Here is a 21,867-nt window from a genome sequence, read left to right on the forward strand (position 1 = left end):
ATACAAAACCAGTATTACAGGAGATGTTGGAGGGACTGTTTTAAGAAGAAAAAACATGTATCAAAAACATGAATAAAGAATGGTAATAACTACATTCCTATCAATAAGTACCTCAAATGGAAAAGAACTAAGTGCTCCAACCAAAATAGAGTGGCTGAATAGATATGAAAACAAGACCGCTACATTTGTTGTCTACAAGAGACTCACTTCAGATTAAAGGACACACAGACTAAAAAGAAGGGGATGGAAAAAGACATTGCCTTAATGGACATAGAGGGTATTGCGCCGAATGAAATAAGTCAGATTGAGGAAGACAAATAACACATGATTTCACGTACATGTGGAACGTAAAGAACAAAATCAACAATAACAACAACAACAGACATAAACTCATAAATACAGAGAATATTTGAGGGCTCGTAGATGGGAGTGGAGTTGGGAGCACAGTGAAAAATGGCAAAGGGATTAAGAAGTACAAATGGATAGTTACATGGGGATATAGAGTATAGCATAAGGAAAATAGTTACCAATGTTATAATAAATATATGTAAGTGGAAAGAGGGCCATTGGATTTAGTGGGGCGATCACTTTGTGTGCTGTACAACTGAAACTAATATTATTATATATCAACTATATTGAAAACACTCATTGAATTGCACAATGTAAATATCAGCAACAATTGTCTATTATATTTCACTAAAGCTAGGAAAAAAACCCCAAACAAACAAAACAAAAACCTCATATCGATATAATGGGATGTGAATCTGGAAGAAATGACTAACACAGCCAGGGAAGTTTAGGGAGGCTTCTGAGGGAAGTCACATATGAATTGTAGTTCAAGAAAGCTGTTTTTAGTAGGGAGAGGAGGGCAGAAAGAGCATTACAAGTTACAGAAAACATGTGCAAAGTAGAAGAGTCGTGAAAAACCTACTGTTTTGGGGAACAGTGGTATGTTACCCATGTGGGAAGATTGACAGTAGGCAATGAGGCTGTGTAGATTCATTGAATGCCATGCTAGAGCTTACTTATGAACTAGCCAAGCAAGTGGGTCTCTGGACTCTCGCTGCCTTGCTATAAATCTGTGGTGCATGTACACTTACCAGCTAGATCATCTTTGACAAATTAAGTAACTTGGTCATAATAATAGCCCTTATCCCTTGGGATAACTATGGGGTTATATGAGATGATGAAACTGAAGCATGGAATAAAGTTTAGAGTTTATTAGCATTATCTAGTTCATAAGCAAAGGGGATCTAAGAGAAGTTGATAATGAAGAAATATAACATGATTATAGATTTGGTATAGGAAAGCTGGTAGAAGGTAAAGGATAGGTCTGGGAAACTCAATAAGTCTGTTGCAAAAATTTAAATGAGCCATAGAATAGAATGCAGGGGACATTTTTTAGTAAGGATCCTGGAATCTAGAAAATGTGGATGAGCGAGGATGAGGAGTCAAATTAATCAAAGCTAGGGCCTGAAAAATGAGTAAAAGTTTAATAGGAAGTAAAATGGAAGAGGGGAAATGGAAGAAGTGAGAACAGCAGGTGCCAAGGCACAACGGCATGAAGGTTTGTGATGTTTGAAAAAGAGACAATACTATTGTCTGGTTGGGTGTAGGGTAGGTGGAGGGATGTGGTGGAAACTGAGCCAGGAGCAGTGTCTAGGCATTAGATTGTAATGAGCACCAAAGGTTATACTGGGGTATTTAGATTTCCACTCATGAGTTGTGTGTCGCTATTCATGATTTTTGACACTATCAGTGAATTAATATATCCTGTATTTAGGAATATAAGATGTCATCACAGTGTTTGAATGAAAAATAAAAACACAGCAGACTTGTGACTAATAGCCAACTAAGGATGTACCATATTCACCCTGTGGGATAGGTCCAGGAAAATTTCAGAAGGAATAAAAAATAAACATGTAAATAAAGATAACAGCAAACAAGATATCTGAAATTTTGGATGTAACATTTTGGTGAAAAGATGAAAAAGGAGTCGAAATTGGGGTCCGATGGTAGCTGTCTATAAGTAACTCAAATGGGAAATACAGGAGAAAAGTTTGACACGTGGGGAAAATGTAGCCATTTCTGCTATGACAATCTTGAATTTAATAATGGAGGACATTCTGGCCAGAGGAAGCTGGAGATTGTTTCTTGGTAGACAGGAATTAGAGTCACACTTGGCAAGCGATAAGTAAAGCAATGAGAGTGGAAAAGTGTTTCCTTTAGAGGCAGAGAGACTGGGGAACCTTCAGAGGAACGAGTGAGGAGTGGTCTCAAAGATAAGCCATACGGATACTGGTTGAAGATTGCTTGGATAGATGACTTTCCCACCTTAGGGTCTCTGTGTTACCTGTGAACTGTGCCTTTAATGCTCTCTCCCCTGACCTTTACCTGCTTACTGGTTGTTTATTGCCATTTTGTTTTCTATTTAAGTATGTCACATCCTCAGAGAAGAAGGAGAAAATAATTGTTTTAAAACTACATTTTAAATCAAATCAGAATTACAAGGATCTTCAGTTTTCATCTTTCTATCACTTTTTTTGCCCTGACCTGTGACCAGACGGGATGTTTAATGAATAATCAAAATAACAGTATGATTTGGCAAATTAATCTGAAGTGTATGGGTTGATTCTATTCAGTTCAGGACTTCGAAGCAAACCAAATAACTAGTTATACCTGCTGGAAAACCTGGGGGTTTTGCTAAAAGTTCAAAAGTTGACTAGAACATTATGAACAGAATATGCGATTCTAAAATGAGACAGTAACTTCAAAATAATTTTGACGCCATGCTAGTCCATTATGTTATGTTAGGCAACTGGAAAAAAACATCAAAGAGAAGTTCTGGAGAAGCTAAAAAATTATTGATATGTATTAAGAACTGATGATATTTTATATCTCAGGTCCCGGTTGTTACTGTAGAGAGGAACCCAGCAGGAGTTACAGTATGTGAAATTCATTTATGGGGTCTAGTCATTGTCACAATTACCACCTCTGGAGCCACTTCATGGTGGTATACTGAACAAGAAGGATTGCATTGAAAAAACAGTCAACATTCTTTTGGAAAATTACACTGATTTCACTAAATTTTAAAAAATAAATGAATTAAATAATTGAATTATATTAATCATTCAATCAATAGTTTATTAAGCACTCTAAATTACCATTAAATCTCAAAACATAGTTAAAAATATAGCAACACAAAATCCAGTGGTTCAGAATGAAGCAATTTTATTCACATTTTCCTGCTTTTCTGAAGATTGATTGGAAAAGAGAAAGTTAAGTGTTATCTTGTGAGTATGTTCCAAGAAAATATTTGTACGCAGTGTGTGTCATTTATGCAGATTCTCATACTAGAATCATTCTCATCACTCTGATTCCTGAACTTGACTTTAGAAAGTCACTGCATGCAACGGGATGATGGGCAGTCATACCACAGTGAGCACATTCCTTCTGTGGGGTTTCTTCTGTTTCTCAACTGCAAAGTGCCCTTTTTGTGATGACTTTCTTCTGCCATGTGATCATGCTAGATGCAGCTGTTTTATAATGATGGTCATCAAGCTCAATCACAACTTTTACACCTCACGTTTATTCTTCTCTTTCAAGATGAAATTATACATCCGAGGACCTGTCCTCTTTAGTAAGTAATACAAGCATTTAGTGCTATAAATTTCCCTCTCAGTCCTGCTTTCCCTGAACCTTACATGTTTTGATGTTATCTTTTCATGTTCATACCTTTCTATGTATTTTTTAAATATTGAAGTTACAGGTCTTCTTATCATTTACATTCTCAGTAGAGAACTTCCTTTAGCCCTTACATAAAGGTAGATTTGTTGGGAACAGATTTTCTTTCTTTCATCTGAAATTTTTTATTTCTCATTTATTCATGAAGGCTATTTTTCCCAGATGTAGTATTTACATTTGACAATTTGCTTTTAGTAGTTGAAAAATATTGTGCCTCTTCCTTCTGGCCTTATGCTTTCAGATGAGAAAATTGTTGTTTTCGATATTTTTTTTTTCAATAGATAATGAGTGTTTCCTCCCTGAGTTTTTTCAAGATTTTTGTTTTTAATTTTTAGAACTTTACTTATATTTGTCTTGGCATGGATTTCTTTGAATTTATCTTGTTTGAAGTTTTCTAAGGTTTTGGAATCTGTAGCTCTTTCTTTCATGAATATGTGAAGTTTTCAGCCATCATTTCTTTAAATGCTTATTCAGTCCCCCTTTCTTTCTAGTCTCCTCCAAGACCACCGAAATATGAATGTTAGCTCATTTTTATTGTCGCACAGATCCATGTAGTGCTGTTCTTTCTCTGGTCAATTTTTTTCCCATTTAGATCGGGTGTTTCTATTCATCTTTCTTCAAGTTCATTGATTCTATCCTGTTGTACTATTGAGCCCATCAAGCAAGTTGTTTTGTTTTTAACGTTGCTGAATTTTTTTTTTTTAGTTCTACAATTTTCACTTGGTTATTTTCATAGCTTCTGCTTGCTGAGATTTCCTATTTCTTTTTCATTTGTTTCAAGAAAATTAATGATTGCTTGATGAAGCATTTGCTTTATGACTGCTTTAAAATTATTGTCAGATGATTTCAACATCTTATTTGTTTTGGTATTGGCATATGTAGTCTTCTCTCGTTGAAGTTGTGATTATTTTCCTGTGTGGTATGACGTTTTTTTTATTTTATCATAGTCATTCAGGATTATATAGTATGAGAATCTGGAACATAGTCAGTCTTTTTTAGAAGAATGTTTTCCTGTTGAGGTGTCACTGCAGCAACCATGTGAGTGTGTATGTTCAGCTTCCTGCTGGGCACTACTGACACAAGTCTGGCAGAAATGGAGCCATGATTAGAAGTTGGTGACTCACACTGCCTTCTTGCAGATGAGTGAGGTGGACATTCAGTTCAACCTTCTTCCTTGTTGTCTTCTCCCCAGTGACAGTGTGACACTGACTTACGTGACTTCCAAGTAAGCTCAGTTCTTGGTTGGGCCCCACTTCCATTAGTGAAAGGGAAAGTGAAGAGCTGGTTCACACCATTTCATTGCTGCAGGGCTGAGATGGAAGCTCAGCTCGCCACTGGCTCACTCAGGAGTAGGACTGGCGTCGGTGTGAGCAGAACACTATTCGCCCTACTTCATTGTTTCATTGCTACCTGATGACAGTGGAGCTCAATTCTTCACTATACTCCACTGACACTACCCTAGCAAAGTAACTGGAGGGTGGATGGGGTGAAGATCAGCTCCCTGCTTGGGCTCACTAAAAACTGGAGGTAATAAGGTGCAGTCTTTCCATTGGTGTTAGTTTGGAGTAGGGAAGGTATTGCTGAAACATTTTCTGTTCTGTTAAGGCCACCTTTTCTCCAGTTCTTTGGCTAGGAAATCGAGTTTTTCTGAGAGCTCTTTGTGTCTACCTCTCTGGTGGTTCTGGGTTGGAGGCTTATGTAGAACCCGGTCCTGGATTTGTGGAAGTGATAAGGAACCCAGCGATCACCACCATTTGTTTTTCAGGTCCTAAGTCTCTACATGTCTGCCTTCATCTTCCTCCTTCAGAATCTTCTTATGCTTGTTTGTTGTGTTTACATCTAGGGTTTTTTTATTTTTTAAATAAAATGGAAGGCCCTAGAAGAACGGTGCTACATAATTTTCAATGCAACCCGGTCTGTCTTTAAAAAAATTAAAGATATTCATTTATCTTCTTATTTTGTGCTAGAAAGTTGTTCAATTACAAGTTAGCCTGAGATATCTAATATAGAAGCCTCCGTACTTATGCTTAATAGAAAGGATTGGAGAGAAAGAAGTATGTCCAAGATGAGTAAAGTCTTCCATGAGTGAAGTATCGTTGACCTTTAAACAATTTGGGTTTAGGGGCCCAGAACCCCCATACGATAGAAAATCCATGTCTAACCTTGGCTTCCCCAAAACTTAAATACTAGTAGTCAACTGTTGACCCCAAATATTACCAGTAATATAAACTGTCAGTTAACACATATTTTGTATGTGTATTATCTACAAAATGCTTACAATAAAATAAGCTAGAGAAAAGAAAATGTTGTTAGGAAAATCGTAAGTAAGAGCAAACACATTAGCTGTATTTATTGAAAAAAAAATCCGGCTATAAGTGGACTCTCACAGTTCAAACCTGTGTTGTTCAAGGGTCACCTGTATTCTCAAAGAGCCCCTGTGTATTTCCCTCAACAGAGTATATGCCTTAAAGAGAGTTAAATTATTAAGAAGATATTTGTAACTTTTAGATTTTGCTTAGCTTTTACATAAGTCAGTTACATCTTCTTTTAACATTCAAATTGTGGGGAGGAGCTTCATAAGGTTATTAGGATAATGGGGTTAATACTTACAAATCTCTGAGAAAAGTTGTAAACAATCTCATATTCTTGGCTCATACTGCAGTAGCGTTACTACTGATACCACTGCTAGGAGTAACATTTGACTTCTTGATCTTGTAACTTTCTAGCCATGCAGACATATAAGAAAGACATTCATCAGAGGACATTTCCAAAACATTTAATAAATAGGCTCAGATTCTGATCACCAGTATGAGTTCATTAGTGTAAACACAGGGGCATTATTGTGGGGAGCATGAGTTTGTGTAATGGCCTGTCACAGTTATAGCAACATCTGACACAAACATTTAATCACTTGTATTAGCATGCAGCATTCAACAGATAGTGGCCAGGATTCAAAGCCAGCAGTTACTGGTTCATGCCAAAGCAGATGTTTCATTCAGCCATCCTAAAAACTCTTGTAATTTCCTGAGTAATAGGGGCACAAGGAGCATCTTTTGTTCTAATGTTTGTTCTCACCCGCCCGCCCCGTTTCTGGCCCAGAGCTCCTAAATACCCTGGAATTTCCTGAGTGACAAGAGCATCTTTTGTTTTAATGAAGCAACTGTTGGGTTCCTTGATAGCTTCAGGATGGGGGCTAGTCACCAAAAAGACCAAGCCATGATTAGAAGCTGGTGATTTTCTGTCTGCCCGCCCTGTTCTGCAAGGAAGAGTCAGGGTTGGAGACTGATTTAATGCTGGTCAGATAGCCTCCATAAAAATCTTTAAACAATGGAGTGGAGAGCTTCCAGGTTGGTGAACACATCCACGTCCAGATGGATGGTGATTATAGCATCATAGTGATAGAAGTTTCTGCCCTGGAAACCCTTCCAGACCTCCAGCTATGTATCTGCATTTGGCTACTAATTTGCATCCTTTCTGATACTTTTTATAATTACCTGGTAAATGTAAGTACATGTTTCCTTGAGTTTTGTGAGGCATTCCAGCAAATTATCGAACCTGGGAGAGAGTTGTAGGGCTCAAACATGGGAGAGTGTTGTGGGCTAATCCCTAACTTTATAGCCAGCTGGACAGAAGTGTGGGTACTCTGGGGACCCATTACTTACAATTGGTGTCTGAAGTGAGGAGAGTTCTTGTGGCACTGGGCCCTAAAACCTGTGAAGTCTGACACTACCTCCAAGTAGTTAACCTCAATTGAATTTTTAAAATTGGGCATCAAACCAGTGCTCATATATTTAGAAAATATTGGTATTCTCATTGGTTGTTAGTGGTGGAGGATTAATACATATTAGATTGTGAGTAGAAGAACAGTTATCTTTACTCATTATTTAAATCATTTCATATTTTTAAATTTATGTTACATTTCAGTCTTTGTTATGTATTTTCCACTTAAAATTTGCAATATTATAGATATTCTACATTTTAACTTAGCAGCATATTATAAATATTTTCCATTTTGTTACATATTATATCTCCTAGTCATCATTTCTTTCATCCCATTGCACTGAGACGTGGACTTTTATATTCTGAGTCTTCCTTTCGGCTGCTCTCGAGTTGTGCTTTGGTCTGGGAAAGCCTGACTACAGAAAATCTCGCACCTTTTCTAGTCTAATGGAAGCAAACGGGGTAGATTGTTATACAAGAAATATATTTAGTGTAATCTCTGACAACATTTCTAGTTCTTTTAATGGGTTCTAATTTCCTTATGAATGCAGATGGTGGAACTATGATTGTTAACAAATTAATTTCAATGCTAAGAATTAAAAGATACCCTTTTTAATTCCTACAAATAAGTCTACATTATGCCAAATAGGACTATATTTTTATCATTTGTTTAAATATGGATAGAATTCTGTCAAATCACGTGACTATGGTACCCAGACCTGACATCCTAAGAGCTGGGAATCAGCGCAGTTTTCCCATCCTCATGCCTGTTTTCACATGTCTTCACAGCCTGTAGAGAGCCAGATCTGAGTCAGACCTGATCGAAGCATTGGCAAAGCCATGCTTGACTGTGTTGTAGATCGTGTGGCCGAAGCATTGGCAAAGCCATGCTTGGCTGTGTAGCAATCTGCCAAGGAAAGAGAAGGGAAACACTTAACATTCAGCTGCTTCTAGTTTAGTGTTGGTAACTGGGTAGAGACAGGCCTTGAGAAATGATTGCTGCCAGTAAGTGCAAGTCTTGAGAAGAAAACTCCTACTCCCTCCTTGACTTTCAAAAGTATATAATAAACACGGTGAGCTTGACTCGGGGTCACTGTATCTAAGCAAAATGCAGTGTCCCACTTAGCCCCCGCTTTTGTGTATGCTGTCTTTGTGTTTTCTCTATCCTTCCATCGACCCCTCTCAGCCTCTAGATGTGCAGGTCTCAGCAACAGCCCAGATTTTCCTGGGGGTAGAATTTGTTCAAGGGAAATGATACAAAATAACAGCTTAGGCTTGATTGCTCTGCTGAAACACTCTAGGCGAGTAGCAGTGCCAAAGTCATTAGACCAATTTAGACATTACAGTACACATTAAGTGCATGGAATCAAATAACTTGATTCCTAGAATCAGAGGACTTGAGTTCATATCTCTCCAGACAAACTATTAAATCTCCTTAAGACACAGAATTCTAATCTATAAATTGAAGGAAATTAATAATTCCACCATCATGGGATTGCTGGGAATAATAAATGGAGAAGCTTAGTGGTTTTAAACCCAGACTTTCTGGATTCAAATGCTGGTGCCACAGTATCCTAGCTGCATGAATTGCAGCAATGAACTTAATGTCTCTGTGCCTCAACTGATTTTCTTTTTGTTCTTAAATAGAAATAATAGTACTACTTCATAGGGTTTTAGTGAGGAATAACCCAGTTAATATATGTCAAAGTGTAAAATATTGTTTGCTCGATTAACTAAATAAGAAAAAGTACTTGGAACCTACGAGTATTAAAAATAGTAACAATTACAGTAACAATATTTGGTTGACCTGTGAAAAAAAAGTGAGAGTTAGAGGAGTCATGAATTTAATCTAAGCAATCAGTTATGCAGCCTACCTATTTGGTAGATCCTAAGTGTGATACAGGTAAAGAAAAACTTTATAGTTCATCAGACAAGACAAGAATGGACCCTAAGAATGTATTCTGAGAGTTGCCTTTCTCAGGGCCTCCTTCACATCTCTGTTCCTCAGACTGTAGATGAGAGGGTTCAACATGGGGATCACCACTGCGTAGAACAGAGACACCACTCTGTTCTGGTCAGTTGAGTAGCTAGATTTGGGCATCACATAAATGAAGGTGATCGTCCCATAGTAGAGAGTAACGGCAGTGAGGTGGGAGGTGCAGGTGGAGAAGGCTTTGTGTCTCCCTTCAGCGGAGCGCATCTTCAGGACTGTGATGAGGATGCAGATGTAAGAGAGAGATATGACAAACATTGTGACCACAATGATGGATCCAGAAGAGATGGAAGGGATGATTTCAATAATGGAGATATCCGAGCAGGACAGTTTCAACAAAGGGGAGAAATCACAGAAAAAGTGATCTACCTGATTTGGTCCACAGAAAGACAGACTCATTAAACAGCCAGTAAATGTCCAGGCATTCACAAATCCACCCAAGTAGGACATCCCCACTAAGAGAATGCAGATTCTGGGGGACATGTGGATGGAGTAGAGAAGTGGTGAGCAGATGGCCACATAACGATCATAGGCCATGGCAGCCAGCAGGGAGCACTCAGCTGTCCCAAATGTAACCCCAAAATAGAGCTGGGCTTCACAGCCAGTGACAGGGAGGACTGTTTTATGGCCAAAGAGTCCTACAAGCATTAAAGGTGTGATTGATGTGGAACAACCAATGTCCACAAAAGCCAAATGGCTGAGGAAGAAATACATTGGGGTGTGAAGCCTGGAGCAGCTTCTTATTACAGTGATTATACTGATATTGCCTACTATGGTGACAACATATATTCCTAGAAATATCACAAAGAAGATGACACTAAGTGTAGGATCATCTGTTAACCCCAAAATGATGAACTGTGTCACACTGGTGTGGTTTCCAACTTCCATTTACTCTGAATTATTCCTGTGGAGGGAAATGTCAATAATCATTTGTTTTATGCTTTTGTTCCACACATTCCCAGTTTTCTTTGGTTATTCCTCGGACACATTTAGAGTGATTTCTTCTTCTCCCCAGCCTATAAATATGATGTTCTACAGGAGATATATAGATATAGATATATATAGATATAGATATATACACACACACATATGCTGAATTATTCTCCTTTTTGCGGAGAGAAAAGACAAAAATATATATATATGTATATAAAAATATATATATACATATATATATATATATTTGTCTCTTCTCTCCGCAAAAAGGAGAATGATTCAGCATTACTCTCTGGGATCTCAGTTACACCTTTCATTTATCTAATGTTAATTTTAAAGCACCTTTCCAACTTTCAGTTATTTTTGAGAGTTGCCAGTTGGAAACCCCTCAGACTAAGCCTCCTTTATACAAAACTCATCCTTTTCTAGGACCACTCTTTATGCATTCTGTATCTGTGGAATGACACCACCATCTACCCAATCTCTCATGTCTGAAACGTGGGAGCCATCCTAGCCTTTACCTCTCATTGTGCCATATCTAGTACAATCCTATTGGTTTTGTCTACAATTTAGTTCCCAATTATATTTTTTCATCTCACTTCCATTCCTGGCATACCTACTTTAATTGAGGCTTTGGTAATTTTTCCTCATTTCATTCTTCTCTTTTCCTTGTTGCCTTCATTCTTATCTCTTATAACTCACAATACATCTGCCAGAATGATCTCTTGCCAAAGTAAAAAGCAGTGATGCCAAAGGGATCCTTCTAACCCTTCATTGCTTTCTTAAACCTTCATGATGAAACCTAATTTCTTTATCACAGCACACTGTATACTTTCAGATACATCCCCTCCTGTGACTCTTTGCTTGTCTCTCAGGATATTTCCATGCAACGCTTTTGGACTGTTCCAACTGTCCTAATCTAGGGTCCCATCAATCCCCTCTATTCTCTAGCTTTTGCTCTTTTTTCTGCTTAGATTGTTCCCAATCTCTCACCATCATTTCCCTGTGTGACTTCTATTCCTTTTTCAATATTCATTTCTCTCCAAAGCTTTCTGGCTTTTTGGGTTAATCACATAACTTTCCTTTGTGCAGATACCATACTTTGAAGATGTCTGGATTGCCATTGTTTATACTGGGTTGTGGTTTTGGTGTTTGCTTGTTTACATTTCACTCTTCCCAATTAATGTATATTCTCTTCAATAAATGTGTGTTTTATCCTGTTGGTTTTGTCTACAATTTAGTTCCCAATTATATTTTTTCATCTCACTTCCATTCCTGGCATACCTACTTTAATTGAGGCTTTGGTAATTTTTCCTCATTTCATTCTTCTCTTTTCCTTGTTGCCTTCATTCTTATCTCTTATAACTCACAATACATCTGCCAGAATGATCTCTTGCCAAAGTAAAAAGCAGTGATGCCAAAGGGATCCTTCTAACCCTTCATTGCTTTCTTAAACCTTCATGATGAAACCTAATTTCTTTATCACAGCACACTGTATACTTTCAGATACATCCCCTCCTGTGACTCTTTGCTTGTCTCTCAGGATATTTCCATGCAACGCTTTTGGACTGTTCCAACTGTCCTAATCTAGGGTCCCATCAATCCCCTCTATTCTCTAGCTTTTGCTCTTTTTTCTGCTTAGATTGTTCCCAATCTCTCACCATCATTTCCCTGTGTGACTTCTATTCCTTTTTCAATATTCATTTCTCTCCAAAGCTTTCTGGCTTTTTGGGTTAATCACATAACTTTCCTTTGTGCAGATACCATACTTTGAAGATGTCTGGATTGCCATTGTTTATACTGGGTTGTGGTTTTGGTGTTTGCTTGTTTACATTTCACTCTTCCCAATTAATGTATATTCTCTTCAATAAATGTGTGTTTTATCCTGTATCACAAATAACTAGCACTTGGGAGTAAAATATGCTGAAGAAAAACTTGTTGAATGAATGTATGCATAATTAGTGTAATGAATAGGCTGTGGGGAACCAGGGATGAATATAATTTTTAGTTTCCTTGTCCACAGAAACCAGGCCTTGTAGAGAAAACATTGGAAATATTATTAGTGCATTGAAGTCTGTAATTGTAGTATAAGTAAAGTAATGGCTTATTTTTTCTTTTTAAATAAAAATTACATGACTTTGTGAAAAACACTTGAAAATTCAAATAAACATTCCTCTTAAATCTGGCTATTGTCACACAAGTCAACTATATTTTGGTGCACTTATTTCAAGAAACGTTTGCCTTTTTATTTTTTAAATATATTTTATATTATATTTTAATATAGCTATTTCATAATGTAGATAAATTTTAATACTGCTATTTTTACTTTAAATTTCAATATTAGAATTTTATCACATTATAATTCCTTGCAAACATAATTTTTTAAGATCAGCTTGATAATGCATTGAGCACCTAGACCTTAATTAATCATCTACTAATTTTAGACATTTAATTGTTCATAACTTTTTATTCTCAGAACTAGCAATACCACAAATTGGATCAAGATCAGAAGGATAACATAATAAAATATGATAAATTTTAAAGATAGTGTCATTTTTCTTAGGCTAATATTTCAAAAAAAGTTTTTTGTTGTTGTTTTTTGGGGTTTTTTTTGTTGTTGTTATAATGACAATCTTGTTTTGCAGTAGCAAAAATACTAAACCAAAATGATCCACGTTGCTCACTGTTTTGTTCAGTTCTTGGCTGCATTTTTATTAAAGAGTTTAGTACCTACTCCACGTTTTGCCATTGTATTGTGTCAAAGGCAAAGTGCCTGTGTTTTGAAGTAGTCTTGAGAAAGCAGAATTGATGATGATTAATAAGAGAAGACACAGAGAAATTATTGCAGTCAAATGCAATAATTTCAGAGCATACAAAATTCAATGAACATTAGAAAAGAAAATTATACTTATCATAATGAGAAAAATCAAAGTATGAAAATAATTTTAATGTATTTTTGTCAAATGTTTTTAAATAAAAATTTTTAATTGGGCTTAGCAATCTTAAAATTTCACTTATGCACATTTCTCCATTAACTTCAGCTGAATAAAAATTCCTGCAAGTAAATTCTACAAATTTATAAATCCCTTTTGCATGCATTTTCTTTTATTTTGTTTACACATAGTTAACAAAGAAAGACTCACTTACAAATCTTTAACAATGCCACAATTCATTTTGATTTAATTTAATATTAGCACATAAATAAGTAGTATTTATACATTTTGTTCATATTGTGTATTCTTTTTTTTTGCAATTTGCCTTTTCATTTAATATTTATCAATAAATTCTTTACCAGTTTCTTGTGTACTCTTGAGAACTGAAATGCTGAATGGAAAATATGTCAAATTCCTTGAAGTTTCATAATCTAGCTCTGATTACTTTTCTAAATGTATCTCTTTATATATGCTTCCTTGTAAATTTAAGAGACTTGTTCACATGAAACAGATTTTCTACTTAGTGTTATTGGTTCTAATTATCATAGAAACACAATTTTATGCATGCAGTATTATTTAAGTTCTTAAAGTACTAAAAACCATGAATGATAAATAATAGTACCAAATATCTTTAAAATGTCTTATTTTTGAATACAAAAGCATTTAATATTTCTAGTGGTGGGACTTAGTTTTTTGACTAAATGAATTATGAGATATAATGAACCAACAGTTGAGAACCTGCAGCTCATTAATAAATATGTTCTATCTCTTCTTTGACTGTTCTTTATGAAGTGCATTGAAATTACTCAGTGACAGGCAGCTTACTGCCATTGCTGTTAACTCTATCATTAGAAATCTGTTTTTCAACCTTATCAATAATCCCACAGAAGTTTAATGATACAAATCGTCTACTTTCCATGGAAACACTTTGAGATATTAGAGTAAAACTAGCACACCTCCACTGCTTTTTCTTTTTTAAAATTGAGTATCCATAGTTCTTTTGGCCATTCCACCTATGGCACACTTTCAGATCCCTCACAATGTTCCTTGTCACCCTCTGAACTTACCCTGGACTGAGGAACAGTGCCAAGTACTGAGCAGCATTTGTGTTCTTTCTCTTCTGTCTCAAGCAGAGTTGAGTGGAACCACCCCTGCATCATCATGCGTGCTGTGTGAGCTTCAGTCTCTGCTGACTGCAGAGTCATGAAGATAGAGAAAACTCAGGTCCCTCCCACTGGCCAGCTGTTTTAACTTGCACATGACACTTAATCTCTCTGACTCTCCGTTTTTTCATTTGAAAAATGAGGATAACTGTTTCTGTAATGCACCTGTGTTGTGAGATGAAAAGAAATGATATCTATAAAGTACACAAAGGTGTTTGGTTACACATCAGAGCTAAGTAACTATTTTCATTAGGTAAAAATGAAGTGTTGGTAGGTTTACAGTTATTTAATTTTTTGATGAGAAGTATATATAGTTTTTCTTTCAACACATGGCAGGATTTTTCAGCACAGATCCAAAACAGGAAGTACAGTATCTGTTGCCTTCATAGTAGTAGACTGTGCCATTCCAATGCATAATACAACAACTGATTCTTGTTGCCTTCCTTTCCACTGGCCACTAAGGGCTCTTTCTAGAGCTCTTCAATTTGGCATCCCATTCATGCTTGCCCACCTGGGTCTGGGACTCTGACTCTTAGCTATCTTTTCCCTAAACACATGGGGACACTTTTGATGGTCATAGGACTGTAAGCCTCATCTAACTTGAATACCTGGTGGTTTCTTCCCGATTTCCTTTCACAGTTTTGGCAGTGGCTTTGGCTTCTGCAGACCATCCACACTGCCCTGGGGACTCCTGGGTAGCCTAATTTGGGTGCCCAGAAAAGCATTCTACAGTGCATCCCTTACTGAAGCCACAGTGTCCACAAAGGTCAAGAGCTAAGTTAATGAGATAGTTTCTTTTATTTTTAATTTATTGAACAAATAAAAATTTAATTATTTAAACAAAACTGATGACTATTGCACTCACCTTCAGATCCAGAACTCTTGATGCTGAACTCCAAAGAGAATTTTATAAAGTATTTGTTTTCCACTTCTGTTACAAGTAGTTGTGGAGTGATCACTTGGGAATGTAGACCACTGAATGTTCTCCTCGGTCAAAGAACATAGTTACATACATGCTGTGAGAATAACGGTGGGTATCTATGTTTGTGTGTTGGCGGAGAAAGAAAGACTCTAACAGAACATAATAAATCTGTTAGGGCTGTTTCTGATTACCTCGTTGAGAAAAAGATTTTTAGTTTCTTTTATACAGAAATGCCTTGTGGAGCCTGGTGACTCATTAAGGCCAAACTGCCCTCCCCAATGGACATCAATAAGCCATGGTTCCTCTGAAATTCTTTCTGCTTTGTTTATTGAATGTGAAGGAGAGACATCTTGGTATCCCAGAGCATGTCTAACATTCAGAATAATTAGTCTACTACTTCATTAGGATCAGTAGGATGATGTCATGATTCTTTCCAATTCAAATAACTTTTGAGTCAAATTGAAAAGGTGCATTAGATCATAGGGTCAGCCCCTCACAAGCCAGTCCTCACAACCAATCTGCCTGAAGGTCATTCCCCTCCATTGACATGCAAACAGTAATCAGGGCTCAATTACAACAGAATGGCACACACAACCCGCACAAGAGACACACCTGGAGCACCCAGCTCAGGTGACCAGAGGAGACAGCACCTCTGAGCCCCAGAGGACACCTACTACATGACACCACTCTACTAAGGCAGGGAGACAAGCCCTACTAATGCATAGAATCAAACAAAGGAAGGCAGCCTTAATTGGGAGACAAAGACACATGTCCCAGATGAAAGTAAGAACAAAGTTCCACAAAAGAACAAAATGGAGACAAACAATCTATCAGATGCAAAGTTCAAAATACTGGTTATAAGTATGCTCAATGAACTTAGGGGAAAAATAGATTAAGGAGAACCTTAACAAAAAAAATAGAAAACATAACAATGGAGATAGGAAACATAAAAAAGAACTAGTCAGAAATGAAGAATACAATAACTGAAATGAAGAATACATTAGAGGGAATCAACAGTAGATTAGATGAAGCAGAGGATTGCATCAGCGATTTAGAAGAGAAGGTAATAGAAAACACCCAACCAGAACAACCATAAGAAAAAAGAATTCAAAAAATGAGGAAAGTTTAAGAGGCCTCTGAGACAATGTCAGGCATACCAACATTCGTATCATAGGGATACCAGAAGGAGAAGAGAAAGGAATCGAAAACCTATTTAAGAAATAATGATGGAAAACCTCCCTAACTGGTGAAGGAAATAGACATAGAAGTCCATGAAGTGCACAGAGTCCCAAACAAGAGAACCCAAAGAGGCACACGCCAAGACATATCGTAATGAAAATGCCAAGGGTTAAAGACAAAGAGAGAATCTTAAAAGCAGCAAGAAAAAAAGCACTTAGTTATGCTCAGAAGAGCTCTCAAAAGACTGTCAGCTGATTTCTCAAAAGAAACTTTGCAGGCCAGAGGGATTGGCAGGAAATATTCAAAATAATGAAAAGTGAGGATCTACAACCAAGATTTCTCTACCCAGAAAAGCTGTCATTTAGAATCGAAGGACAGATAAAGAGCTTTCCAGACAAGAAAAACCTAAAGGAGTTCATCAACACCAAACCGGTATTACAAGAAATGTTAGAGGGACTTCTTTAAGAGAAAAAAGAAAAAATAAGATCAAGACTATGAATAATAAAATGCAATAACTAGATATCTATCACCAATTACTTTAAATATAAATGGATTAAATACTGCAGTCAAAAGATAGGGTGGCTGAATGGATAAGAAAGCAAGACCCTTACATGTGCTGCCTACAAGAGACTAACTTCAGATTGAAAGACGCACACAGACTGAAAGTAAAGGATGGAACAAGATATTTCATGAATATGGAAACACAAAAAAGCCAGAATAGTAATACTTATACTTTGTTTTAATAAACTTTAAAACAAAGGCATAACTAGGGACAAAGTAAAACACAGTTATTCTAATTCTAAGTATTAATTTGAAGAAACTCAAAAAACTACTTTGAAGGGACGTGTGAATCTATATGTTCATTGCAGCATTGTTTACAATAGCTGAGATATAGAGGCCATCTGGGTGTCCATCAATGGATGAAAGGATGAATAAGAGGTAGGACATATATACAATGGAATATTACTCAAACATAAAATAGAATGAAATCTTGCCATCTGCAACAACGTGTTTGGACCTAGAGAGTATTATACCGAGTGGCGTAAGTCAGACAGAGAATCAGAAACGCCATTTACATGTGGAATCTAAAGAACAAAATAAGCAAACAAACAAAAGAGAAACAAACTCAGATAAAGAGAATATTTTGATGGTTGCGAGATGGGATAGGGGTTTGAGGGTTTGGAAGAGGCTAAGGGATTAAGAAGTACAGATTGGTAGTTACAAAATAGTCATGGGGATGTAAATATAGCATAAGGAATATAGTCAATAATATTGTAATAACTGTAGTTTCAGTTGGGTACTAGACTTATTGGGGTGATCACTTCGTAAGTTATATAAATGTGTAATCACCATGTTGTACCTGTAAAACTAATATAATATTGTCTAATTGATAAATAAAAAATTAAAAGGAGCATTAGATTTTAAAGTAGGAATAATAAAGAAGGAAAATATTATTTTAACTTCGTGACTATTTAGCTGTAGAAAAGAATTAAGCGGTTCTTTCTGGAATTCAATATACACAGTATAATCCCCTATTCAAGTGTCTTGGAGCTCTTTTTTTTCCCTACCCGCTCAAAAGAACAATCCAAGAAATTCTCTTGAGGGATTTAAGAACCCATATTCCATTGAGGCAGCAGGCAATAGCAAGTACATTAGATACCCCAACTTCCTTTACATGTCTCTGAGTGTCACTATTGGGTTCCACCATCCATTCAGCTCTTTTTGACAAGTTCTGTTAAAGAGAGGCATTTCAAACTGATTTAATTTGCTATTCATAACCATTATTATTCTGCAAGTTCTACTCAGCGCTGAACTCCTTAATTTCTTTTACCATTAATCTGTCCCATGCTCCTTCCAGGATTGTCTGACCTTATGTAAAAATATGTCTTTCAACATAAAACATCAAAATATGTTCCTACAATATATAAGCCTCCTCACTTCACAGTCTTATTCAAAATTACTTACATTGTTATCAAGAAGCAGAGTGGGTTGCAACATGAGAATAAGAAGGAGCAGGCCCCTAATCTTCAGAATGGTGTTTGACAGTAGATCTGCATCCTGTTCAATCCTTTAACATTACATTGAATTACCGGACTTTTTGAATAGTGGCAGTGGCCATTACTTCATAAGCCATGAGAAGTTGAGGGTAATAGTTCATTTAACCACTGATTTTTTCAACCCATCAACCAAACTAAATTGAGTCCCTGCTCCCCAAAACACACAACAAAGCAAACTTCAGCCCAGGTAGAATTTATCATACAGTCTCATCGGTAGCACAAGGAAAGCATATCAAAATTGCTTCAGAAATATAGGAGAAAAAATAATTGACTCTGCATCTAAGGGGCTGGTCAGAGAAGATAGCATAAATAGAAAATTCGGTGATAACAAAAGGTATTGTTTCCAAGATTCTGATGGAAACTTTGTCCAGAGACTTGGAATAGGAATACCTATTGGAATAGGAAGTTCACTGGAGAAGGGGACATGAATCACTACCACCAGGGCTCTAATTCCATCTCTGTAGAAAAAACAATTCCTTCAGCTGAGGACTTCAGGTGGTGGGGAGAGAGCCATGTTGTAATCTGAGTAAGTAAGCAGAAACAAAGCACAGTTTACTATATGCCAAAATGTAAACCATGGACTGGTGTTTGCATGTAAGTCATTTATTATTGCATGACACTATAAGGACAAAAGTTGAGAGTAATCATTTATATACTTTTATTGCAGTTCGAGAGTAATTTTAAGAATAATTTTAAGTTGATTCTGATAATAAAAAATGGATTTATATTTTTGTTTTTTTAGTAGTTCAATTTTATTATCTTTCTAAAAATTATTTATTCATGTATGCTTGAGGGAATATTGCCCCTCATTTAAATAGTTTGAAAATCTTGGTGTGACCTTTGCAACCAGGAGACCTGGGTTCAGTTTGAAGTGTATGAGGTCAGGAACATTGTTTAACCTCTTTGAGACCCAATTTCATGAACTTTAAAATGAGGTTAATAATTCCTATCTCATAGGCTGGTCATAAGATTTAAATGGGATAGCGTGTAATTATGTGGAAAAGTTAAATGAAGTTAAATGTGTCTCAAACATGTGACAGATAGAATGTTTGTGTCAGATATAGTGGCAGGCCATTACACATGCTCACCACAGTTATGCCCCAATGATGAACTCAGATTGGCAACTCAGTTATTAAATGTTTTTTAAATCTCTCTGCTGAATTTTGTCTTTCTTATATATCTACATGGTCTGAGAGTTAGATCTAGAAGTCAAATGTTGGTAAGGGTAGTAGTAGCAATACTAAGAGATTAACAGTAGAAAAGCTAACAATATGAGATTGTTTACTACATTTTAGGTATTGCTCTCAGAGATTTATAAGTATTAACTTCATTAATCCTAATAATCCTATGAAGTTTCTTTTTTCACTTTGTATGTTACAGAAGATGTTACAGTCATATAAAGGTTAAGCAAATGCTCAAGGTCACAAATATCTTCTTAATTCTTTGCCTTCTTTTAAGGCATATGCTCTGTCAAGGGAGAGGCTGAGGGATTCTGAGAATACAGCTGACCCTTGAAGAAAAATTTTGAACTGTAAGAATTTACTTATTGGCAGATTTGTTTCATTAAACACAGTAAATGTATTTTCTCTGCCTTATGATTTTCTCGATAACATTTTCTTTCTCTAGCTTATTTTATTATAAGAATACAGTATATAATATATATAACATACAGAGTATATCTTAATTGACTGTTTATGTTATTGGTGAGGCTTCTGATCAACAGCAGGCTAGTAGTAGTTAAGTTTTGGAGAATCAATAATTATACACAGATTTTTAATTGTGCAGAGGGTAATGCCCCTAATCCAGCATTGTTCAAGTGTTAGCTGTACTTCAAGCCTAGAAGACTTTACTTCTCTCAGCCAAAAGACTTTACTTCTCTCAGCCAAAAGACTTTACTTTTCTAGCCAACTCTTACTCTTCAGAATAACTAGAGGCTTCTGCATTGTATACATCAGGAAAACTTGTATTAGGACAACTTTCTGGCCCCAAATAAGAAGATAAATAAATATCTCTAAATGTTTGAAGCATAGACTTCTCATTCCATTGAAGATGAAGTAGCTCCATTCTTTTAAGGTCCTCTCTCTTATTATTTAAAAAAAAAAAAAGCCTCCTAGATATAACACAACAAACAACAATAGGAAGACTCTGAATAGGGAAGAGAAAGGCAGAATTTTTACAACTGAAGAACTTGAGAAACAACATGTTGGTGAGTCCCTGGGTTTCTTTTTTTTAATTTATTTTTTAATTTTTAATTTTTTAAATTAAGTTTATTGGGGTAATATTGGTAATACAATTATATAATTTTCAGATGTACATTATAATTTGACATCTGTATATTCTCATGTGTTTACCACCCAAAGTCCAGTTTCCTTCAGCTACCATATATTTGATTCCCTTTACCCACTTCATCCTCCCCCAGCCCCTATATTTGCTCCCCTTTGCCTCACCTACCTTCCCCCTCTTCTCCACCCTCTACCCTTTGGTAACCACTAGTCTATAGTCCATGTCCATGAATCTCTGTTTGTTTGTCCTGTTCATTTGTTTTTAGGTTTATATTCCACATATAAGTGATATCATGTGATTTTTCAGCTTTTTCTGTCTGGCTTATTTAGCTTAACATGTTTATCTGCAGATCCATCCATGTTGTTGCAAATGGCAGCATTTCATCTCTTCTTATGGCTGAGTGATATTCCATTGTATATATGTACCACAGCTTCTTTAGCCAATCATCTATCATAGGACACTTCGGTTGCTTCCATGTCCTGGCCACTGAGAATAATGCTGCTGTGAACATCGGTGTGTAAATATCTTTTCAGATATGGTTTTCAAGTCTTTGGGGTAAATACCCAGTAGAGGGATTACTGGATTCCCTGGGTTTCTTATTGCTTCCAGGACCGAATTCTACACAAGCTTCCAACACAGAACTGCCAGAGAGACAGGCAGTTCTGTCTTTCTTAACCAATAACGTGGGGAAAAGATGGCCTAACAGAACAGGAAACATTTTGGCAATACCTTCCCCACTCCAGACTAACACCAATGGAAAGATTGTACCTGTCCTCCACCCCCAGGATTTAGTGAGGCCAAGCAGGGAGCTGATCTTCACTCTACCCACATTCCAATTCCCCTGCCAGGGTAGTGTCAGTGGGGTCCAATGGGGAAATGATCCTCCACTGTCATCTGAAAGCAATGAGACAATGAGTGAGAGTAAGGTAGAGCTAATGTG

General features: G+C 36.5%; 1 protein-coding gene across 1 annotated transcript; it reads right to left on the bottom strand.

Moving 5' to 3' along the window:
- Positions 1-9,412: 9,412 nt before the first annotated feature.
- On the bottom strand, positions 9,413-10,456 carry LOC120607077 (olfactory receptor 491-like). The gene has a single exon (XM_039868685.1). It carries the CDS (start codon positions 10,343-10,345, stop codon positions 9,413-9,415), a length of 933 nt encoding a protein of 310 aa, XP_039724619.1. The 5' UTR covers positions 10,346-10,456.
- Positions 10,457-21,867: the final 11,411 nt, after the last annotated feature.

This window comes from Pteropus medius, unplaced genomic scaffold (genome assembly GCF_902729225.1).
Source record: "Pteropus medius unplaced genomic scaffold, Ma_sr-lr_union100, whole genome shotgun sequence".
Taxonomy (NCBI): Eukaryota; Metazoa; Chordata; class Mammalia; order Chiroptera; family Pteropodidae; genus Pteropus; species Pteropus medius.

Excerpts from the sequence above, each read along its gene's own strand:
- LOC120607077 (XM_039868685.1), bottom strand. The coding sequence starts at position 10,345 with ATGGAAGTTGGAAACCACACCAGTGTGACACAGTTCATCATTTTGGGG.